The sequence below is a fragment of the Falco cherrug genome, chromosome 1, assembly GCF_023634085.1.
Source record: "Falco cherrug isolate bFalChe1 chromosome 1, bFalChe1.pri, whole genome shotgun sequence".
NCBI lineage: Eukaryota > Metazoa > Chordata > Aves > Falconiformes > Falconidae > Falco > Falco cherrug.
Window position 1 is genome coordinate 75,863,854 of NC_073697.1, and position 25,480 is coordinate 75,889,333.

The 25,480-nt window shown below is 41.9% G+C and overlaps 1 protein-coding gene across 2 annotated transcripts in view; it reads right to left on the bottom strand.

The window, feature by feature from the left end:
• The window catches only part of MMRN1 (multimerin 1), a 44,486-nt gene extending 29,830 nt beyond the window's left edge, over nt 1–14,656 (bottom strand). For both annotated transcript variants that reach the window (XM_027801701.2, XM_055726326.1), the window contains exon 1: nt 14,020–14,656. In XM_027801701.2, the coding sequence (XP_027657502.1) occupies nt 14,020–14,546 (527 nt within the window). In that variant the 5' untranslated portion in view covers nt 14,547–14,656. The remainder of the gene's footprint in view (nt 1–14,019) is intronic.
• Between the last annotated feature and the right edge of the window lie 10,824 nt (nt 14,657–25,480).

Genomic DNA, 25,480 nt, shown 5'->3' on the forward strand with positions numbered 1-25,480 from the left:
CTAGGTACTCTTCTCACTACCTCTGCGGAAACCGGGAGCAACTCTATGCAAGTGTGAGACTCAAAATTTGGCAGAATCAGGAGATTTAAGTCTTTTGAGTTTTGCAGAGGGATTGTAAAGTTACTTACGCCACCTCTCTGTTTGGGGTATATGGGTCCTTTACAGCCTCCTGTACCACAGAGACTAGCAGTAGTAACTAAATTGTAATGACACTTGCAGCTAAACACTACCAACAGTTAGCTAGAAAGAGAGCTTGCAGCTCACAAAGAAGGACAGGCACCCCCCCTCTTGCCAAGCCCTCAGGAGGAGCAGAACATGGCAGGATACTTAGCTCCCATACAAGGGCAACCAGGAAGCGAGCTCTTCCACAGGGCTTGCTTGCCAAGCATCAGGGAGCAGCAAGAACAGAGTTTCTCCCTAACAGAAAGTGAGTCAGGAGGGGAAGGCCAGCCACACAAACTAGGCACTGACCTCACCAGCAGCATACAAGTACCACAGCACCAGAGACAGGCAACCAGCAGTAAGGAGTCAGGTATGGATCAATCACCAGCCCACAGCAACAATCAAGAAGGTACTAGGTAACAAGTCAGACCCAAGAAGACTGCTAGAGACAAGCACCTTTAGGAGGAAAACAGCCTCTAGCCTGGGCTTAAATGGTGCCCTGGCCCATGAGTGTGGGTGGAGGTTTCAGGTGAGGTTGCTTAGGGTCATCAAGGCTTGTTACCTTGTTCAGGGCATTACCACTGAGCTCCTTTTTCACTACAGGCAGGAGGTCTTTTCCATTTCACAGCTGTAGCAAGGGCTCTGGATATTCATACCTTAGATTAAAAACTGTTTTTTTTTTCTCTGAATTGTAGCCCAGAGATTAAAACAAAAAAAAATATCTCAGTATATGAATGAGATGCTAAAAATTTCTTAACACATGTAGAAAGTGATGCTGGGCCAGACTGAGAGTGGTCTGTTCAGGTGAGCTCTGACTAAGCATGGTGGCTTGCTTATGATTGAAACTTGGTATAGAGAATGTAAACATCTAAATTCATGAATAACCCTCGGCAATTAAGTGAGGGTATATAATGTCTGATCAGAAGATATCTGTAGCGGTAACACCACCTCAAGCAGTTTTGCAGCACCACACCTCTTTTACTGTTAATATCAGCTGTCTGGAAAGTGAGGAACTAAGAGCTAACACCTGGCACAGCTGGGTGCTAAGCTTACCACCTCTGCAAATCCAGAACCCAAATATTGGAGTCGGATTTTATTTCTGGGCTACAGTGAGGTTAGGACTTGAGCTCGTCGCTTCCTAGCTTGTGCTCTAGCCTTGCATGCAGACCTGACAGCTCACCAGAGAAAAGGAATAAGCAGAAGACATATAGCAGTGTTGTCAATGACAACCTTTTCTGCAGTGCACATGGTTGGGGTATAATTTTTGGTAACTGAATGCCATTTTACATCTGAGCAAATGTGGTCAATGAAAAGATAAAACAATGAAAAAAGGCATAAAAAGCAGTTGTAACATACATTACAGCCCTGGAATGCAGAGAGTGCAGTTAAACCACTACTTTTTAAAATTCATCATGTGAATCCACTAATTATTGTTATTATTGAGGGTGGCTAGCTTCAAGGTAACAGCTATTGGAACCTGCCCGTTTGGAGGTGCCCTCCAAAGGAAAGCATGGTACAATACATTCCAAATATATCAGTTAAGTACTGCTTTTGTTTTTTAAAGATAGTCTGAACTCAGCCTCTGGTCTACCAAAAATTTAACTCAACTTGAGCAGATTGTTTCTATTTAAAATTTTTAAGTCATTCTTAAGCGACATGAGTGCAATGTCTGAAGCTGTGTTTCTCACATGGCCCAGCAATCTTTGATCAGGCTAAATTGGAGGAAATATTCACAGCAAAAGAGCCCCTGGTGTGATTCATAATTAGGTTTACACTACCAATGAAATAAGCTCATTAAGAGATGTTAAGAATGTAAATATAATTTTGAAATCAAATTGTCTGAAAAAATGTAGATTTGGAAATAGAAGATGAAGCATGGCGGAAGAACTATGACAGGCTGTGTTAATGCAAAGGCAGAACAGAAGGCAACTGATTTGCATAACAGGACTTTAAACCTGAAAATCCTCTTTACCCTCCATGGAATAATATATTCCAGATCAGCAACACAGGCTTCTAACATGCAGATTTTGTTGAAAGCTGCAGAATCCTGGTGTTTCTTTTGCATTGAGCCTGGTTTCAATCAGGAAAGCTGTATTTAAAAATAAAACAAAATCCTTGCAACGTACAACAGAAATCCAGCCTGGAGAAAGTGGTGCAAGTCCCTGACTGGTATGAAGCCTATGTGACAGATTTCATCTTCCTCTTGGCCAGGAAATGCACTGGTAGCAAGGTGAGGGAGAGTACTTCTGAGTCCTCAAGCCTTTGAAAGAGTCTCTTTGCTTGTGATATTTGCAGCAGTTTTTCCAGTTTGAATCAAAATACTGCTACCTCAGCTCTGCATCAAATGTGGGTTGACCATATCTGAGAAGTAAGGCATAGTACAAACAGCAGCATTTGTTTCTTTTGCAAGCAATAAGCATGTCTACTCTGCAGCCTTGGCAGGCCCGAGTCCTCTGGCGTTTATGGCCATTGCAAATTCAAAGTCCTGAGCAGCTAAAGGGCCGTGGAGCCTGCCCACAAAGCGGGAGCAAAGCACATACAACTAGCAGGGCATTAGTGGGACCCAGACAGTGCCTTTAAGCCTGTCTTTAGCTTTTGGGATCCTACACATCCCATAGAGTTTATTCAGACCTTGCATTAACACCCTCTCAGAGAAGTTTTCTCCTCTTCTGCTTACACCAGTTCTGTTTCTTTTCCCACAGAGAAAACGTTCTCATGAAGCATTTCTTCATTTCCACAGTTGGCCAGAAAATAGAAAGGATGCAGCCTGGAGACAGCTGTGAAACAGAAGTAGCTTTGGGGTAATTGTGCGCAAGGAGTGCCTGCATGGTGTGCATGGCACGAAGCCCAGTGCCCAGCCTACATGAGTACATACCAATAATACGTGTGTTTCCCTCAGCTGGGAAAAAAAGCTGATTTCTGACAGATTACTGTAGTGTTTCTGACAGATTACTGTAGTGTTTCTGACAGATTACTGTAGTGTTTCTGACAGATTACTGTAGTGTTTCCCTGTGTTCACCTGACATCCTCAGTGATTTACATGGTATCACAGTTTACATGGCCTCATGGTATGGGGGTATATATGGTGTGAATTACTGGCCAACATCTTGCAGCTTCAAAGGGATGCGATTCCCTGCAAAAAGCAACTTTCCCATCCACAAAATGAAACTTTGTGGCTTATGGAAACTGGCCCTGCGATGCAAGTAAATAGGTAATGTCTTAGTGGTAGTTATCTACTTATTCTTGATCCAAGCTTTCATAAACAGCAAATGCAGTTTCTTAGTTGGCTGTGCAGGTTTCTGAAGCTGGACTGGACTTCGTAAGATGAAAAAAACACCTCACTTGGTCTCAGGTAGCTGTACAAACACGTGCTGTCAGGCAGATCCCTGCCTCCCCATTCAGGGGACACTTGAATCCCTAAACCAGGGGTCCTCAAACTATGGCCCGCGGGCTGGATACGGCCCCCCAGGGTCCTCAATCCGGCCCCCAGTATTTACAGACCAAGCAGCCGCAGATGACTGCCTGCCACTTCATCCGCGCCGGCCCCCCTGGTTAAAAATTCTGAGGAGCCCTGCCCTAAACGCATCGCTTCACCGGCCTGTTGCCTGCACGCTAAAGCCCTCGGTTAGCAGGACTCATGCTCCGCCTCAGCCCCTCTCCGGCGGGCCTGGCCCGCCTAAGCTGCTCGCCCCACACCCGCAGCAGCGGCGGGAGGTCACCCCGCCGCCCCCCGCGGGCTGCCACGGCCGCGCCACAGCCACCGCCGCCATCTGCCTGCTGCTGCCGCGGCTCGGCGGAGCCCTCCCCGCGCCCCAAAGCGCCGCCGGCGGGCAGCCCTGCGGTGGGGCGGTGGCAGGCGCTGCGAGGCGGCGGGCGGAGAGGGGCGGGGCGGGAGGCGCTGTGAGGCGGGGCGGCGCTGTGGGGCGGGGCGGGGCGGGAGGCGCTGCCGGGCGGGCCCGGCAGGTGGCGGCCGTCGCTCGCTGAGGCGGGAAGCTGCCGGCGGCGGGTAACGCGCCGCGCGCGGGGCTGTGTGGGCGCGTCCGTCCGCGGTCGCCGCCCGGCTGGCGCCTGCTGAGGCGGCCGTGCCCGCCGTGTGCGGGGCCGGGGCCGGGGCCGTGTGCGCTCGGGTACTGCCCACAGCGGAGCCGGCACCAAAGGCCAAGGAGAGCCCCGCCGCCTTCTGCTGGGCTTCCCGGGGGTGACTAGGGAGGGCGGAGGGCAGCAAAAGAAAACATAGGTGTTTAACTCCGAAGAAGGAGAGCAGTGACTGCTTGCTGCTGAAGTTGTCTGGTCTGTGACAGGATGGTTCTAAATACATTTGCAGTCAATGGAAGTGTTTCCATTTAACATCAGCAGGCTTTGAGCCACGCCTCTTGACGCTGCGATACCCAATGTTGCTGAAAAGTGAAGTACAATTTACACTAACAGCAAAAATTTATCATTTCCTTCAGATGAGAAGGCAAGTAGAAGCTTTTGGGACTGCAAGCGTCCCTTCCACAGCACATTGCCGCTGTAAATTCTTCTTTGGGAACATTGCCAAGAAAACAAACAAACAATCAAACCCTCACAAAAACTGCCAGCTACCAAATATCAAGTATATCCATACAGGATAGCTTCCACTTGCTTGTAAGCGCAGATCCCTGTGAGTGAGTGGTCCTAAAACGGCTCAAGAGCAACACTGGTAGTAGTCGGGCCACAAAGGGTATAGATTTTGTTCTGCCCCTTTCATATTATATCTGAAAATGAGTTATCTTCATCTGTGAGTGAATTAGATCACCTGGCTTTTAATAGAAATGCTATTGAATCAGCCCGGCTGAACATCACTGAATCATGAAAATGAGATTATCGTGTTGCTGAAGGAATACAAAAGGACCCAGAGCTTGAGCTGTTGTTAAAGTCCATGCACAGCTTGGTGGTTAGGCCTCATTCACATTGTATGCCATTGATTTGTATTGCGCAGAATAGTTTATGCAATACTAATCTGGATTCTAGACATTTTCATTTTGTATTGACCTTTACACCTCAGCAGTGGGGATGTGGAAAGCTGCTACAAGCATCTGGAGCCAGCAGCTGCCTTGTGAGGAGAGGCAGAGGGATCAGGGCCTGTTCCGGCTGGGGAAGGGAGGACTTTGATGACACCTCACAGCAGCCCCCCAGGCCCTCCAGGGAGGCTATCGAGAAGCTGGAGTTAGGCTATTCCCAGCAGTACATGGCAGGACAAGAGGCAACAGGCCCATATTGAAACAAGAGAGTTTCAGACTGAGTATGAGAAACTTGTTTTCCCTGAGGATGTGCAGGCAGTGGAGCAGGGCCCAGAGAGGCTGTGTAATCACCAGCCCGGAGCATGGAGCTCAGTACCTGACTGGATCAAGCCTGGAGCAATCTGGTCTCATCTCACACCTGTCCCTGCTGGGAGCAGGAGGTTGGACTAGTGACCTCCAGAGATCCCTTCCAACCTGAGATCCTATGATTCTGTCTCCTTTGTGTGATATGATTGTTCTTCTGAATACAGTAGATTAAGTGCATTCATACATAAAAACATATAATGACATAGTGTGGAAGAAATCCATTTTTTCTATTATTTTTTTTTTTCAGCTAATATCTTTCCCAGTCTGAAAGACTGTTACATGAAGATAAGAGTATAGGCCCTGAATTTAGGTTGTATAAAAGAACATTGCTGTGATACATTTTCAATTTGCTTTAAACAACCTGCCAAGTCTGGATGAGGAGAGATAATGTTGATGGACATAATGTAAACACTGAGATTATAAGGATAGCAAGCACCCTCACAAGGGTTTTTTACTATTACATGGGAGACCAGGTTTTGGTTTCAGCAACTTCCTTTCAACTCCACTAGGTGACTACATAGACCTCTTACCTTTTTAATACTAGTGATACAGTAAATTCTGTATCTTTATATGAACATCAGTCATCCTTCAAAATATAAGCTCTAGTTCAAAGAGAAATTATAAGCCTGAACCAAAATCAGTTAATTTTTTTTATGTTCACTGCTTAGCTTCTGCTCTGCAGTGTATGAATCTCAGCTGAAATAAAAATTCAGTACTCACTAGGGACTGACCATAAACAAATCAAATTGGGAAATCTGTTTTACATGCTGATTGGAATGTAAAACCAGGACAGCCTCTGAAAATTGCATTGAATATGTAATATAATATAGTATGGGATGATAAAATACATTATAGGATATGTTTTTTGCCCTGAAAAAGAGCTGCCTTGTTGACATTTAAGTATCAGGTGGGGGGAATTATACAATTTGTTTAATGGGTTTTTTTCAGGACTCAGGGTCTTGACATTTTGTCCTGTCTGTTACAAAACACAAATTCTACTCTCATCATTCATTTCCTTTTTCTGTATTTACAGTGCTGAAGCCTTGGACTGTGAACAGCCTCTTTGTCTCATCCAAGTTTTTATTTACTGTTTTGACCAATTTTGTGTTCTACCTTGTGCTGCAAAAATTAATTCACAATTTCCACTTACCTAGCACTGTGCTGATCTATTTTAGTATTTAAAATGTCTTGTTGTGAACAACATCAGGTCTTTTAAACCTTATCTCTCTCTCTGTTCAGAGCCCTTCAAAACAATCAAACTTTCCCACAAACAGAACTGAGATTTTTGAGAAGATACCCATTAACCTGCTTTAAGAATCATCTGATAAAACACATTTGAAACCCCAGAAAAACTCTCTTTCAAAGGGTCTTAATTCTGCATTTTTTCCTCTGGAATATAAATGTGTTTTCCATCGTCTAATTGACCCAGAGTACACAATTCATTTAAGGTAGTTCTGGTCTAGTTTACTGTTAGCGCTTCTCAGATGACTTTCAGTGGTACTGGTTTTCATTGGTTTGTTAGTCGTTTTGTAAACTACAGAAAAGTAGATTGCAGTATGTCAGCAATGGCCTCTCCACTGTGAGAAATACCGACACACACACAAAAAAAGCCTTTTTAAGTGACAAAATGAAAATGTTAAAAAAGAAGATCCACCCCAATTCCAGGGGTGAATGTTGTTCTTTAATCTCTTCATAGTGTTATTCTGGGCAGCTTCTCTTCTCTTATTTAGGTTCACTAAATAGTCAAATGCCTTGCCTGTTGCTTTGTACCTTTGTTACTTACTCATGCAGACCTACTGCTTTATGCTGTCACTGATGGATTTCTTAGGGGGCTCTTGAACAAAAAGGATCTGAACCAAAGTCTGTGAAATTCAAGGTGATTTTTTTCTGAGACTTTTTCTCATGACCTATGGTGTTACTTACCAGGAGCGTAATTCAGAATGGTTCCTTTGAGATGTTGCAGAAAATTGTCTTTTGAAACACTTGCATTCTCTAACTAGCAGCACAGATAATGCTTTTGGAAAACATTTGGGGACACCTTGCTACTGTGCTTTTGCTTGCCAAGTCTATTCTAGGAATTAGTGTCAGTTTTCTAAAATATTGATTATATTTAGATTTGTAAGAACGCATCTTTTCTGTGCAGATTTGAGCTGGTGTTTCTGGTGTACCTTAAATGAAATGTTCCAAAGAGTCAAATGTTTGCAGTGGCTGGGAAGTAAATGGTTACACTGTGTGCAGTTTGTTACAGTAATCCTAATCTATGCAGAGGGGTGAAGAGACATGAGTAGGGATGGAAAACTGTTTGTTCCTAATCTTCGGTGTTCCCATAGCAAATGAAACAAAGAGCAAGAATAAAGATAAACATGACCATTAATGCAATAGTTGGTGTAACGAGATGTACTGAAACCATTATTACAGTCACTAAAAATTTCATAATTCATCTGTATAGTAGTGCCTTATCTGAATCTGATCACAGAAAAACTAAATAATCAGACTTGAGAAGATAAAAAGATGCTTGGCTTTTTGTCTTTTATAAGTACTTTGTGAGTGTCTCAAAAGCAACCTGGGTGGAAATCTGGGGGTTTTTTTATTTCCCAGTGCTATGTTTCCTGTGCTACTGAAAACAGTCTGTCATGACTCTGCCTAGCCATCATTACTGAAAGGCTGTCTTAGAAAACCACAACTCTGGATTGTGTTATTTCCCAGTTTTTTATCTGGTTTCAAGAAATTATTATTTTATCATCTACACAACAGAATTGTATGGAGATGTGTTTACCATTTCTTCTCTCCCTGAAAGACAAAAATATCCTACAGGGTCTCTCTGGGAAGCAGTGCATGCTGAGTAAACCATCACAGCAATGACTCCTTTCCACCCCAGTACTGGATGTGATTGTAAAGTGACCACCACATTGGAGCAAACAGGTTCTTTAATTCATTCTGTGCATGAGAGATCAGAAGTGGAAAAGATTTCCTCAGTGCACGAGGTATAATAGCACTAACACAAACAAAATGTCTGTGAATTGCATGGACCTTGTGCAGCTTTTGCCTTGTACCAGGACTGCTGTACAGTGTGCAGTAGCAGCTAATCTGCAGGATGCAGTAAGGTATTTCACTACTTCACTCCAGCAGTCGCAGTCATCAATTAACTGTTTTACTTCTGTGCTCAGCAGAAGACACCAGTCACTAAATACTTGTGTTACATTTCTCTTTGGACAGTTACATTTTTTTTGGTACCATGCCACATGCATCATTATGGAACTGCATAATTATGTCATTGCCCCATTTATTCTGTGGATAAAATAGCAATAAAGTAGTGAACACCAGCACTTGAATGAACAATTTGCTTTGGTCTTTAGGACTGCAATGGGAGTAACACTGCATTCAGCATGTGTAGGAAAATTAGATTATGGGCTTATAGCCAAGTGTCAAAAGTACGTTCAAGCTGCTGCTGAACAGGAGGGGCTCATCGCAAAGGTCTTCTGCATGACTGGAATACAACATTGTGAGGGCAAAGCAAGCACTACTTGTCAAACATCCTCTGACACTTAGCCACCAAGGCAACCTAAGTACCAGTGTAAGAGGTTCCTTCTTCCAGGTCATAATGAATATACCTAGTGAGGCAGAAACCTAAGCCATGCGTGACTTTATTTATTGTAAATGCACAGTGATGCAAAATCTAAGAAATCGATTCAAGAATTGTTCTCTCTGCTCTGCTAAAAAGTGACATGATTAAAAGAGACTGTGAACCTTGCATTAACTAGGCAGTTAAACCAGGTTTCTACACAGCTTGTGTATTTGAACCATCTGCTGAGATCAACTATTCATTTTTATTTGTCAGTGCCCTAGAAATTCTACCAAGCTGATACGGGCACAGGCAGTTTCCAGGGAGAAATGCAGAGGTCTGGTCATGAGAATGAAATATTTCAGCACTCCTACCACATTTGACAGCTAAGCAAATCTGTCCCTGGTGCTGACTTTATTAAACCCTTTGGTGCTTAGTAATAAAATGCTGTTACCTCACCACTACCTCAGGTAATGGCAGAGAAAGTCTATGAAGACCCTCAGTGGATTCATGGTAATTGGAAAATGTGTAATATACACACACTGAGAGAAAAGAGTAATGCAGAACTGTCAAACAATGTGAAGATACTGTGGTTAATTTACAGCCCGAATGAATGTCTCACGTATTCAGGAGCTGCCTGGAATGGTAATTAATAAAATTGGGTTCAGAATGGAAGGATGAGTGTGCTAGTCTCAGAGATTTGCCTCAGACTTGCTCCATAGCACCAGTGTTACTTAAGCTGCTTAATACAGTGAAATACTTGCTACTGCCTCTCTCCACAGGTTAAAAGAGATGTCTCTCACATGAACTCAATTGGAAAGAATGTATCATCGATTTTCTTCTTTGATACCAAATTGATGCTCACATTTAATGTCACTGAACCTGTGAAAAACTCGTGCTCTGCTGCTGAAGCACAGCTCTAGTTTTCTAGCATGTCTTTATTCATTGATGGGGAATCCAGGAAAATTTGAAGATAGGTAGAAATAAAAAAAAATATATGTGTTTGTTTGTAGACACATAAGCCTTACATTTCAGAGTTTAAGTTAAATTCATTATTTTATTTAGAGTGAAGAAAGGAGCTTTCCTTCAGCTCAGGCCGTTCCAGATGTGCTTCCTATGAAGTTTTGTTATCCTTCTGAAAGTTTGGGTGCAGGCCATCCTGGAAGCAGGGATAACTCACCAGAGAAATCACTCTTCTGAAATGGTTTGAGAGCAGGTAGCTACAGAATCTATAAGTTATGTCCTCCTGTACTTATTGTAAGGTTAACTATAAAATTGTTCCACCTCACTGTGACAGAACAGGACTTCATTACATTTTAACTCCAGGAAGAAAAAGGAAGAGTTTAGCGTTTTCAGAGATAAGGATATGACCAATATTTAACACGTAAAATACCACACCAGGATGTAATATAAAGAGGCTCAAAGACAAGTTTTGCCTTATTAACAGCAGGATCTTGAATCTGGAGCCTTTAGCCCTACTGACTGTACTTCTCATCAGGTAACTGCCCCCAGAAGTTCTGCTGATATATGAAAAGCCAACCTGACACAAGTTTTTAAAATAAAGCCATAGTCTTTGTCAATATGCTTGTTTCAATAGGAAAAACAATACTAATTTATTCTGACAGTTCTAATAGTGCATTTCTTTCAATAAAATGAAACAGAAATTTGCTACAACCCTGATGGCACTTGTGGGTCTTAGTCAGCCTGACCAGCCTGACCTGGGCTCTCCACCCATACAACCTGCCCATGGGCTCAGGAGCTCCAGTGAAGTTCACCCCAGGGTGACATTGTACCTGTGCCAATCCTGACCAGCAATCTGACATCCTGGCCTGGCTTTGGCCTTTGGAGCTGCCCAGTGATCACTGGGCTGTGTTTTACCCTGGTCGCTGTCACCAGGCTCGATCCTGACTCCCTGATTTGACTTCCCAGCTTGATCTTGGCACTGCAGCATCACGACAGCTGCACCTGGAAGTTTGGGCTCTGAGGTGATGCTAGCTGCCATATCTGGGTGTGTCCTTCATGCCACACTTGGTGGTTGTCAGAAATACTCTTCAAGGTGCAGACTTTTAAAATCCATTAAATATTTCCAAATCGTGCTCTTCTGACATTTTAATGGGAATTTTGCAAAAATAGAAGGAACCAGAACATTTTTCTGATCTAGTTCTAGTATGCATATGATATGTGTACAAAATGCTGTCCTCAGGAAATCTAGGGTAGAGTTAGCAAGGGAATGATCTTTGTAATTAAGCCAGTAAGGCACACAACCTCCTTCAGAAAGGGGTATTGGGTAATTAAGTTTATACAATGGGCACGTATTGTACCTTGTGGGTAATCTGACAGCCCTGGAGACTCGCTAGCAAAGTGCATGTATTGCTATTTTAAAAATTGTAAATATATTAAAAAACAAGTGCTCGTTCTTGTTTTGTTTTCCTTCCTCTTGTCTCTCCTTGACCTCTCTCTATTGTTTCTTCTATATGGAGCCTCTTAACATCACCATCCCTGCACATATGTTAGCACAATGGGTTGCCATAAAGAATTATGGAGTCATGCAGTTCCTACAAGGTCACTCAAAAATTCAGGTTGGAATACAGACTATAACCAAAGAGTTGTTTTAATTCAAAGTAAATTCAAAAAGCAAATCGTGCTTCCAAATTTCCTCTGAGGTAGTACATTTTACAGCTATGAAATCTGCTATTGAGTCGTTCATGCTGTGTTCAGGCATTGCATGAATAAACATTTAAGATAGCTGTATGTCTTTATTGGAAGTTTTACAGCATCTCTTTCACTTTATTTGCAATAAAGATGCAAAAAAAATTTTTTTGAAAAGAAAACACATGCTAGAAATTAATTTAGGGTATAGTCAGTAACACCTGCAGATAACTAAAAATGCATAGTTTCTTATGCATAGTTTCTCAGCAGCAGCTTTCCAGGTGTTTCACAGCAGTGATAGGTAACATTGAGTACACCAGACTTGGCATTTTTTCCTGACTTTACTGAAAAAAAAATATAGTCACAAGTGACTTTATTATTCATCCAGGTCTAATTCATAGGGAAAGGGAAAAAGAATACTGAAGTGACTCACTTAAGTCACAATCCAAGTCAGTGACAAAACTGAAAGAAAAGCTTAAAACCGCCTTATCTGATTGTAAAATACACTTTTATGTGGTAGGAAGAACAAGGCTTGTAACACAAGAAACTTCCTGTGGAAAGGATCAAGCTGTGCCTAGAACAGTAGACATTTGCTAGAGAGGCTATGTAACCCAGCAGTTTGAGAAAGAGAGTGGGGATTCAGCATTCTGTTTTATGCTGGGGTTTCATGCTGCTACACATTCCTGTAACTTTGATACGCAATCCTAGCTTTATCACTAACTTGCTCAATGGACTGAAAAAAAAAAAGACCTTTATGCATGTGGCACAGCAGGCTGCTCCTCAACCGCTCATGAAATAAGGTGCTAGACAGTACAAGTTTTTCTTATTTTGCCTCTCTGCAGCAACAACCCCATCCCATTATGATCAATAAAATATGAGGCCTTGTTCACCACAGACTGATTTTTTTTTTTTTTTTGCTTACTATATGTATCTTATGTAAAATGTTAGAAACAATACCTGCCAATTGACAGAGCTTTTCTGAAGGTTAATTTCACTGGAATACTATTGTTGAAAAAGGCTAGAAAGCTAAAGACTTTAAGGTTAGCATATGTTGCAACCTGTTTTAATGGAGATGCAGTTATCAGCTTTCATGTGAGAAGACAACCCATCTAACTCAGGTTAACTCAGACACTCTGCCAAACACCGTAGTAAGTCATAATGGATGACGTTCACAACTGAAGGAGTATGCTAGGAAAGCTATGTGGGAAACACAGCTCCTTACTGTGGTACCTCTTCCAAGCAGAGGCAAAGGACTCCTTTCCTTTGGGTCTTTGTGCATTTTTTCATTTATGCATGATCCCAAACATGCTCAGGTCAATGGGAATTTTTTTTTTTTTTTTTTTTTTTTTTGAGATGAAGGAGCATTAGCTTTCAGCCACATACAGCAAGGTAACTGTAGTATTTCCAAGGGGTGATTTAGTCTCAGTGTGAATTTAAGCAAAAGTGGTTTTCCTCCTTTTGGATGCTAACATTTGGGCAAGTACTATGAAGAGGAGAAATCTGTATTCTGAAAGCTCACTTGCCATAAATACTACGGAAAACCAATCCTCTGTAGTTTTAATTTTCTACCAATATCTGAATATATATATCAGCAATTAAGTGAACCTTGCAACATCTCCAAAGTCATTATTAACATCCCCATTGAGAACTGAAGATGTTGGGGAACAAAGAAAACTTCCAGAGCTATAAAACTAGACAGTACGATTTTATACTCTGTTATGCATAGCTGTTATATATTGAATTATGCAGTTCTGAATGCACATTAAATTGCAATGCCACTTTTCATAAGTTTTTATCACAGAATAAGGTGTTTCAAATTATCAGATCAATGCATTTTGTACACTTAATTGCTTGTATTTTCAATCAGTGGAGAAGTTTACAAACACAATCATTTTTTAATAGATTCTAAATGAAAAAGTGCATTCACAATTTCATTTACCCACAAGAAAAGAACAACAACAACAACAAAAATCAGCAAAAGTTTACTGTGCATAAAACAGGGAGACATCTATTGTATTCCTTTCCTACCAGTATATGATAATGACTTTCCTGTAGGTTTTGAGATAACTACCCTAAGGAATAAAATATTGCAGCATTTACTCTGTTACAAATGTATGGTTTTGATTGAGTAAATACTGCAGGTTTACTCCCTTGCTTTTTTAGATGGTCTTCTTTAGGCTCAGAAAACAATTTTACTGAAATTACTAGCACTTTTGCAAATTGTTTCACTGGGAACAGGAAAACAACCATTCGTAAGCAGTACATCGGAGACAAGAAAAAATAGGTAACTTTCCTTACTTTCCCCTGGTAGTTTCAAAGCCAGATGCTTTGGAGTTGGCATCCTGCTGGGTGCTGGTGATACCAGCGCTGCGGGATGACTGCTTGAGAGATCTGTTCCCTGTAGCTGCATCCCCGCTTGTAGTGACCTCTTGCTGGAGAGCGACCTCTCTAGCATTGCGTTGTAGAGCTGTCCCTTTGCTGTTAGAGGAGTTTCCCATTTTATCTTTGTGAGGGTCACCATCACTGTGACCCTTTGACTGGCTGGCAGGGGTAGAGGTTGTAGGATTAGAGGTTTTCTTCGCTGCTTCCATTCCCACAGTCTTGCCTGAAGATACAAAAGGAGGTCCCTGCGAGGCACTTGCTTCAGCAGCTTGGATCTCAGAATGGGATGACCCCACAATTGTGGTCAGAGATGGAGTCAAGTTGGAGTGACTTGCCTGGGTTTCATCACCTTGGCCTGTGGTCCAGAGCTTTCCTGAAGTATTAAATCCAATGCTGCCACTCTGTAAGTGCAACAAAAGCAGCAAGATAATTATCTCCTTCATTCTGCTGGTTTGTAAGTGCTACAAGTTATCACACATTTATTTCCCAAGCAAGAAATTCTGTAGTTTTTCCCTCCTCCTGAGCTGCTGCTCATGCAATGAGCCTACCCAGAGGATGCCCTGGCGGGCTTTATTTTTGTAGAAAGGAAACAGATTTTGGTGTTTCAAAACTGACTGAGGAAGCCTGTTTTCCTGTTTCTGTGGATTTCTCTGCAACCTGTGACCCCTCGGAGAGTGGGAGCCTGGCAGCCTTTGTGGGAGGAAGAAAGAAGTTTCTGCAGAAGGCACAGGATAAAGATAAATGGCACAATAGAAATGTGGAAAAATACGTACGGTGAAGTAATCCTGAGGGATAAAACCTGAAATGATTAGGTAATTTTCCTTTCACATGTATGTGTATGGGGAACAGAAGTGGTTTGTCACATGTGCCCTTTGGATGGTTCGTACTTGTGACCTTGTTATTAAAAAAAGAGTTGGCAAGACCGGTGTGCTACATAAAGCTGAACGTTTTCTGTGTCTTCTCTCTTTGTTTGAATGTTTAACCATACTGCTGTCAAAAGTGGGAAGATGGTAAGGAAGACATTCATGCTGTATTCATCATTGTACCACATGCCTTCAAATATAATAATTTGCCTGTAGGTCACTGGCCATTTATGTCATGTCCTATTTCTATACTTCATACAATGGTGTGTATGAACTATTTCTATAGCATAGTCCATAGGTGTCTGGCATCATTTCAGATTCTCTAGGGTATGAGAAACACCTACCTGGGTCCAGCAGATGTGGCATATGATCTATGTGAGATATGTGCTCTTCTGGGGCAGGATACTTGAGGGCATTTGAAATGGTGTTAAAAGCTCACACAGGGGCAACTGAATTCCATCCTAGATCCCCATTGACTGTAACTGGAGTTTAGACACATAGTTCACATGCAGATACATATTTATGAACCTCTAAATCTGAATCTTTAAATCTGCTAGCTCAATGCCACCCATAGACAAGACTGAAAGGAATATCCTGAATCACTGAGTCCATTCCTTCCCTTTTATTGCAAACGTTTACAGTTGATTAATTGCAATTAATATTATTGTAAAATAATACTAATCACAACCTAAAAACAATATTGGGAACTTTACATGCAGGAAAGATCTGGGGAGATGGATACTCGGTATAAAGAGTAAAGGTAATTTTGTACACCAGAAGGGTAGATGAATGCTGGAGCAGGTTACCCAGAGAGGTTATGGGATCTCCGTGCCTGGAGATATTCAAAACTCAACTAGATAAGACCCTGAGAAACATGATCTAAGCCCTGCTTTGAGTTGGGTTTTGGACCAGATGACCTTTGGATGTCCTTTCCAATCTATATTAATCTATGAAATTAGCTTAGTAGCCACAAGGTTTAATATTGCAGTCAGGGGAGAGAAGATACCTTTCCTCCTCTGCTGCCATTTTCCAGCTCTCTGAGACTAAGAAGAGTTAGTTTCTTGTTGAAGGAAAAGAAAGGGAAAAGGTAATTGCTGAAGAAATTGCATGCAGAAATGTAACATGAAATTTTAAAGCTGACACAAAGCAGTAACTGAATAGACCTGTCAGGAACAGATCTGAAAGGGTATTGTCAACCTGTTCAAAAAGCGTGTAGCCATTGACACAAGTGCTGTACCAAGGACTATGGACAATACATCTATGAAAGCAGCCTTACACCGCTGGAACAGAACAGCATCTTCTGGGCATGGTTCATATTCTTTGAGGATCACCTTTCCTCAAAAACAGAATCAAAATCCCCATTCCATGGAAGTTTGATGATTAACAGGGACACAATGGAAAAGCTGGTAAATGACTTGCATTTCTTTCCAGAAGATACTTGCAAAAAAACCCCACAACCAAACATGGAGGGTAAACCACTAGCTCTAATTGCAGTCAAGTAAACCTCTGTGAAGGCTGATCCTGCTTTGAAAGATTTGGTTACCAGTGCCTTGTTTTCATTTTCCAGGTGATAATCTGGCCTTTTAGGTGTGCTAAAGGTTTGGGGTTTCCATTTGCTATGATTTTATTTTTCTGTTTTATTGTCTCGGTAAAATGTAGGCTTCTACTCTGCAAGTAAAACAGATGCAATTTTGTGATACAACATGTTAGAAAAGAAATGCAGTTATGCATTTTGGAGATTTTATTTCCCCTCTCTTTTTCTTATTCAGTGAAAATCTGTAAATGCCCTTTGAATGTAGGGTGCAGGAGTCAGTATGATGAGCAATCTCATTTCAAGGCTAACAGAAGTTATTTCATATCAGTGCTTCTCGAGCTCTAAATTTTAGATTTTGAATTAATACCATTACCTGAATTAGCATTTGTTACCCCATAATTTTAGAAATCCCAAGACAAAATGAGGGGTAAATTAGCCTTGACTGTATTTGCAAATTAAATGTGAGTTGGCTTTAAAAAAGAAAAATCACAGCAGCTGCATACTGCATTTATTTATACAGTCGGAGTCCCTACTAACAAACAACGCTTGTATTCTGCTTTGAGTTACTCCACTGCAAGTATTAATTCTGCCTTTAAAGTCAGGGAAGCAACTGCAGATTTCCACCAGTGAAAAGAACAGCGGTGTAAAAGAGTCTGGCTTTTGGTGGTGAGTAGATTTCATTAAAACAGTGTTTATTTCCCTGTCTGAACACTCCAATATGAAAATTTATTGTTAATATGATTTTATTAGTACATGTCTGGGCTGTTGATTAAAAGAAAAAATTGTTTGAAGCTGTTTTTATTTAGCAAAACAATCTTGGGACTGTAAGAAACTCAGGATATCCATTTTCAGATTGCTGCATGCTGGATCTGAATTCCAAGCTCATTATAGATCTTATTTCAGCATTAATTCACATCCAAGTGCTTCTTGTCTCAGTGCAAATTGAACCTAGGAAACAATAAGCACTTGGATGCACTTGGTGAAACTTAGGTAGAAATAAGTTCAAAATCATCCTGAAAACTCCCACTGAACATGCTGCTTACTCCCTTATGCATAAATCCATAGGTGCCACATTTTTTGTATTAGTTGTGTATCAGTGTGTCATATTAAGAAGGGGTGTTTCCTCAGACCCTTTATATTTGATCAGCCTGTCGGTTTCCCAAGACGAGCCCCTTCTGTCCAACCAACCCGTCTGCTACCTGCATTTGACAGCCCACTGTATCCGAGGGTGATTTGACTAATCTACTCAGGAACCCCTGCTGACAGCATCACTGAGTCAAATCCCTTATAACAACTACTTGAATCTCCTAAGATGCACAAAATGAACTTCAGCTGAAGATTTTTATTATAGAAAATACAAGTTTGTGACAGAGTGAGGTTCGGGGATTGCCGGTGATAATACACTGACTGCAAAACAAGCTTAAAACCAGCTAACCCGAGTTAGTCATAGATTAAAGTTCTTACCCAACAGGCATCCCTATGGGGGAGAAGACAGGTTTAGCCTGTCAACTGATCACAGAAGCTGTGGTGGAGACTTCCCTAACTTCTCCCCTCATTTGTCCGCTGTTTATACTTCATAGTACATTGCATATCCATTTATCATATGCAGGATCGGTTACAAGTTTCTCACTTCTGGCGTAAATTAGTACGCATCCTCAGATAGCACCACTGCAGTCTTTCACTAATTACACATGCTCCTCAGGTGGGGTTTTGCCCTCTTTTGGGGGGGCTATTTGAGGTGGAAGTCACGAACTCCCACTACCACAATTGCCTTTGACCTACTTTCAAGCAGCTTTCTGTGGATTGCAGCACTTTACCACATCCTCTCCTCCTGCCAGAACTTCCTTACTGGGAGGCTGCTTTCTGCATAACTTAAGATACCGGTGTTCTTTTCACCGTCCATTCTTTGTTTCCCATCCTTCCCAAGGCTGACTCCCTTGGTTAGAAGTCCCTTCATTTGTAACAGCTTTAGAGAAACACTAAATTGGAGTTTGTTAGTTTGGGAGTTTAGACAACAAATCCCCTCCTCCTGGACTTATTTCAGTAGAGGACGAGTCCATTTTCTTTACTTTGAGGTGGAGGTTGAGTGACTCCAGTCACACATGTTGTTGTTACTGATGGGCTTCACGTGCCCAGTGAGGTGTCATAGCACCTTGGAGGCAGGTAACTTTGGGAGGGAGGTGTGCATTGCTATTACAATGAGATTATTTCCTCTAGGGAAAGTAATTTTGCCACAGTGACTGGCTCAGCAGGGGACATCTTCTCATAGATCCTTCATGTGACAATGGCTCTGCAGCTTATCAGCTGTGTGGTGCCACCAGGGAGCATGATGGAGCCTGGCCACGGGGTCTGCACTGGCGTTACTCCTACCCGCAGGTGCTGGGCTGGCAGGGTGTGCTGCTTAGGGGGCTGTGGTAAAGGAGATTCCGTGCGTGCCAACCACCCCAAAAATGGTGGCTGTATTTTACCCTGAAAAGCTTTCTGTAATACTATGCTTCTATTAGATTCCAGTTTTCTCTAATTCCCCACCCCACCCCCCAAAGCAATTTTCCCACACTCTGTTACTGAAACCCCTGCATGTTGGGCTGCCCTCATGGGCTTTTGTTGTAAAATCTAAAAGCTGACCTTGGAGCAGAGGCTGAATCTCAAGTGCCCAGTCTATATTAAGTGCCCATCCTGGAGTCTAGACTCGTGCCTCCTGTTGTACATGAGTACAGTGAGTCTTACCTTTTATATATATTAGCACATTCAGCAGGGGGGATGGAGAGCTTCTCATCTCCCATGAGAGAACAGGATGGTAAAAGCAGTTTCCTGGGAGGTAAAAATGGTGTTTGAAGATGCAACTGCACTCCTGGAGGGCATTTAAATCACCAGGCGAAGTTACATAAAAGAGCTGTACCCTTCTGCTCACGTAAGAGTTATCCCTGTTTGGTACTGTGGAAGAAAGAACAGTATTTATTTTCAGGGTCACAGCTGTGGCTCTCCAGATAAGGCAAGTACTTTACTGAAGTCTGGGCAAGCCGACCAAAGGCTGGGATTTTAGAAACACTTTTATATTTAACATCTGCTAATGGCACACACTCAACACTGTGACTTCAGACAAATCCCTGCTCTTCTCACTGAATAACTTGAACCATCTTCAGGGGCTTTCAACTCTCCCCAGGGCACTGTAAGGGGAGTATCAGGTTTGCTCTCTTCTGCAGTTGACTGCACAACCCACTTTGGCAGAGCTCCTGTTGATTCTCCAGATTATTCAATAATTTCTATAAGATCACCTTGGCTACACAGCCATGGTCTGTCTCACAGCTCTCTATCATCCACGCTTTTCAAGGTTTATCAGTAGTAACACTATCCCCAGTCTTAGTAGGAGTAGTCCAAATCCACAGGGGTTAGGCACCCAGAGCTATCCAGGCCAAAGACTGCACAGCTAGATCATCTTTTCTACCTATGCTGGCAGCTGGGACAACAGCTGTAAACTGCAGCTCAGACCATGGGCTATATGCCTTCTTAGCACGTAGTGCCACAAGTGATATGGTAAAAAATTAGAGTTTCTGTGTAAGAAAGTTGTTACTGAATAATGTTTCATTCCACTGGCATGCCTACTGCTGAGCGAATTTGGCTTTCGCTTGCCCCAGATACAGCACATTTGTATTTGAGATAATTTCTCACATTGTTTGCAGTGCCTCTTGGTGCCAGCTGAGCTGGTCCAGTGAAAAAGCCACTTTGCTTTCTTCTCTCATATACAGATGGGATAGGGCAGCGCTGAAGACATGAAAATAGGCACATCAGGATCAGGAAGAAGAAATCACTTCTACAGTCAGTCTGCAATGATGCAGAAAATTCTCATCGAATCATATGATGAGTTCTAATGTCCCTCTATATCAGAAGAAAAAGTGTCTTGTTCTTGTCATAATGTTTTTCCTGTAAGCTCCAAAATCATATTGAAGGCTTCTGAGGAATTCTGAATTCCCATATTTATTTTTTTTAAGTTAACAGCTCATATCCAATGTATATGGCTGGTTAGCATGAATTAAAAGCACACAATATAAGAGATGCCATCATGCTCAAAGCGGCTACATTTTTCTTGGCTATAATTCTTGTGTACTTACACAAGAATATTTCTCATAAAAGTTAATCCAGGAAGTCCAAGTTTTACATCTAAAATAAGATTCAATGAATCAATAAGATTTCTTTAGGTTTGTTTTGATTACATAATACAGACCACTGTGTCCTTCTCAAAAAATAACTCCTTTGAATCTTACTTTGCTTGTAACAGTAGTAACACAAATAATTGTGTAGAAAGGACATAGCAGAGGGGTTTTCTGATTAAAGATCAGTATGTGAAGTTTGCATGGTTACGGTATGAATTCTTAGTGGTTTTGATGACGCAACTGGAATCTGGATCCAGCTAAGGCAGAAAGTTGTATTGCATCAGCAGCATCACTCTTGATAGAACTAAGCAAACAAAATACCCTGCAGTATTTGAGTAACTTTGCTGAAGTATCGGGTAATAGTTGCACTTTTGAAGTGTACTCCAGTATGTTCTTTTCCTTTGTCTGTGGACAAGTTTTTAGCCTTCGGAGACATTTATGTATCAAAACCATCTGTTATGTGGGAGCCAATGAAAGAAATTGGTCTATGCTTTGCTCTCATTTCAGCCTATCTTAAGGGCAAAGTTGGCACCAGGTAAGCGGGAATTGGCAATGGTCTGGGTTACTTTTAAAAAAAAAGCCACACCTGTGAGCTGTTCCTACCATTTCCTTTCTAGAAATGATTGATATATGCAAATATACCAAAGAAGACTAGGATTTTCCTCGAACAAAAGAAATAACTCATTGGTGCGCAGCTCTAACCTTGGCCATTTCCTTCCCTGTACTGCCTCCCAAGTGTAATGAAGGCACTGATCTTTGGTGAGCATTGTAGCCTCTTTTAGCAGCCTCTAGGAGATAGTGCTAAAAGACAGTTTAGCTTAGGGAATGCTCCCGCTATTCTGGAGGCCAACCCCTTCCCCAGCGCCAAGAAATCGGCAAAAGACATAGAGAAGCAACAGTTACTTATATCGCCTTTAAACCCCACACTGAGAAAAGCTTGGACAGTCAAGGTTTTACCTTCAGGAGAATGTGGCAAGCTGGGGGCTAAGTAATCATTTCTGAAGGACAGAAACTTCCTGGATGCACTTTTCATCCATCTGATAGTGTGAAATTCCCACGCATATCTGCTACTGACAAAGCTTCGTTAGCAACACCCTGTGAAAAACAAACCGGTGCTGCTAGAGATAAGCACTGTAAAGCCCCCATGCTCGCTCATATGGGGATCAATAGTATTCTGTGGAAACTAGAGGGAAGCCAGGTCTGTGGCAAAAGACCAGAACAGTAAAAATTCCCTCTGTTGGTAGCACACCTTCCTGTTTGCGCTGGGCTGCTTTCTCACAGCTGAAGGTGGCTCCGCAAGGAGTGATCAACCCTCCTGAACAGCAGTGCTGCAGGTGACTGGAAGGGCAGCATTCACCTGAACTCTGGAAGCAGTCAAACCCTTGGCATTCTTCTCATGGGCAGGTCATCAAGTGCTGCTAATTCCCCTGGAGTCTGAATCATCCCTTTTTTGCCAAGCCCAGTGCTGACAGGCTGCATTCAGCATGTGTGTCTCTTCCCTTTGGCAAAAATGGTTGCTTGGTTTGGCTGGGGTTTTGTTCACATCAGTAGGAAGAAGGGAGATTGGGATGCTTCCACTACAGTGTTGGTAGCAAAAAGAAGAGAACAATGAAGGGAAGGAGAGGCAAGTGAAGAGGAACAGGGTGTCAAAAGGAAAGGAAACTGATAAGAGACAAAGAACAGAGAGATAACAAATACAGAAGCAGTGACAGTTCTAGAAAGAAAACCCTGTGCTAAAATTTGGATTTGCAACTTCAGTTAAGCTTTCTTAGAGCTTGGAGGTGCTTTTAATGTCAAGCTTTTCCTAATATGGGTGAAACAAAAAACTTCCAAAAGTAGAACACCGGAATAAGGTCTGCACGGCTTCATCTCCAGGAGCTCTCCAAAAAAAGTCCCTCTCCTTCCTCATACCGTGTGCCTGTGCCAGGATGTAAAGAAACTGGAAAACAAAACAGGCAATCAAAATACACATCAGGGCTACTGCTGGCCTCACAAAAATGAGGTGAGAGTCCAGAGTGAGGTGAGAGCCCTTTCTACACTTGCTTTCTCTTTTCCATTTCATTCCTTATATTTCCTGAATACAGTAAATTATACCTAGGACGTTTCAAAAGTAGCAGCCAGAAATGACCCATAATTATCACACTAATAAAACTGGTGGGTCTATCAAGCTGCTTAAGGACTAGCCTACAGTTTGCTATGTCTGAATGCTGGAAAAATCAGACTGAAGTGATAGTTGATATTCTTCTCATCACTGTGTTTCTGGTAACTGCTGTTTCCATGGCAAATATACAGACTTGGCTTCCTACAACTACGCTCTTTTATAACTTTTCTTCTACAAATGTATTTCATGGGAAAACAGATTTCTTTCCCACCCTGAGTGGTTCAGTCTGGAGTGAGTGTCACAGCTTCTTTAAGGGACAGTGAGAAGCCATTTGCTTTTTTTTTTTAAGCAGAAGGAACATTGTGCGAGATACACAAAGAGCAAGTCTTAATGGATACAATCAAGATAAAAATCCGCTATAAAAAGTTTGCACGTGATTTCCTAAGGCCACAGGAGTTCTGCTCATGTTGCTTTGTTTTTCTGCATTTTGCTCATCTGAAGCATCCATGCGTTGATTTCATTTTCATAATTTTCTGCACAGAATTGCTGGTTCCATTTTCCAGTACTGAGGCCTCGGTGTTGCAACTGGTGGTGTGCAGATAGCTATGAAGTTCTTCCATTACGCATCAGTTACGGTCTGGTGCCAAACTCTGCCTGGGGTATTTGAAAAGGCTTAGTGGGACAGAAACCTAACAGGGAAGATAATAATACAGCTGTAGAATTTTTAGTATGTTTACCAATAATTCCATCTCCTAATTTTTGCTGCTGTGCTTGGAATTTGTCCAGATTTATTAGCTACATGAGTAGAGCTTGTTGCTGTTCATAGGGTGGGCGTATGAATTGCACAGGAATAGATGTGTCAGTCTCTAGGGTTTGTAGGGATCTTTGGTTTGATAATGATGTTCTAGTTCAGTAGGGGAAGAAACTTGATTTGCCTGGTGTTTCCCAGCTGGCATCTCTGTGGCTTGAAGTGTATTGGGTCAGGATACGGTAGTGTCTTGATTTCATTCAGATGTGACTCAGGCTAAGTTGAGTCCCAGACCTGAACCATTTAGCTGCTCCTTGCAAGGGGATCTGTAAAAGTAGCTTTCTCCGGAGTGGGGCAGTTCTGTGGCAAAGAGGTGTTCTGTCCAGCTGGATCTGTAAGCACCTGTAAGCAGGTTTTTGCATGAATAGTCTTGGTAGAAGAGCTGAGGATGCAGGATGCCTATACAAGAGATAAATCTGATTTGCAATGACTGGCTGGAACAGTTTTAGAACACTGGCTTTGATTTAATCTGCTCAGTTTCTATTATAGAGTTTTCTTTATCATGTTGTTCTCCCTTTTCCTGTAATTATAAAGATACTTGGGGATCTATGTTCCTTAAGATTCAGCATTTGAAGGTAGGGCAAATTACTTCCAGATGTGTCCAATGACATTGTGTTTTAATTTTCCAGTCAGAAAATGGTGTGTGGCCATGGGGAAAGCCATGGAATTGCCAGAAAAAATATTCCAAACCAGTTGACATTTACTCTTCATTGTAGCCTTTGACAGAAAAGTTTCAAAAATATTCTTTCCACCCAAACTTCAAACCTCACATTCTGCTGCTGTGTGGATTGCTACTATATGGGCCCATGCTTTGTTTTCCTGGAAGCCTTGATAATACGTGAAACTTGTCTAAACTGAAGGGTTCTAAAAGTCCTCTGATATTGCAACAGATAGATGTTGTTCCAAGCTCTAGGAGTGAGCCCACCGCTATTTACAGAGAAGCTTTCCCCATCATATCGAAAATATATTTGAGAGACTTTTCTTCGGCCCGTGTGATCAGTTCTATTCCTAGAAAATTGGTTAGCAGTCTTGACATGCACTGGGAGAAAAACAAAAGGAATGCACCAGGAACTCTGTGTGTAATCTCCAATTTGAGCAATTGCAGATTTTTTGTAGTGACTAATTTTTCCCTTGGAATCAAAAAACAAAGGAGGGTTGACTAATGGGCTATGCAATAGTTGCCACAGCTGGGAGTTTAGAGTTGGACTGGAGCCTGAAGGAGCCTAATTTAGAAAATAATGAGCTTTGGGAGTGAGTACTAAATCTAAATATATGTATGTATGCTCACGTATAGTAGCCATGACACAGTGAGTGCCACATAAGTGCTTGGATTTGAAAGGTCTCACTTTCTTAGATGTATCAGTAAGAGGAAAACTGAAGTCAAGAGAGGGTCAGAGGAGGTAGTAGCAGGTATTAATGGCTACCAGCAACTGATTTCAAATGGAAGAGCTGGAAAACCTTGTACCAAGTGTACAAGCATGATTTCTTCTCACCCTGGCTTCTTTGTTTTGTTCACATTTCAGATTGAATCCCCAGGAGCATTTCAGTAAATCTACAGAAGAGGTTTATTCATTTAAAAAAAATAATAATAAAGCCTCATCTCACCAAAATGTTCATGGGTTTGTTGTACTTAGAAAGTCCCCAAATTAATAAAGTGTTTTTCTTTGCCACACCAGTCACCAGTGGTGAAAAGATGAAAGGGAAATAAAGGGAAGGGAAACAAATTGAATAACTAAGAAAAAGCTTTCAAAATAAAAATCCCTCACAGAACAAAACCAATAATAATGTAAAATTGTTCCACTTTGTAAGCTAAGGATTTTAAATGTCAAAGATTTCTGTGAAACCCTTTCCCTCTCTTCTGTCAGCTCTGCTACAGGGCTAGAATGGCGATGCATTGAACTTGATACGTTTTAACATGTG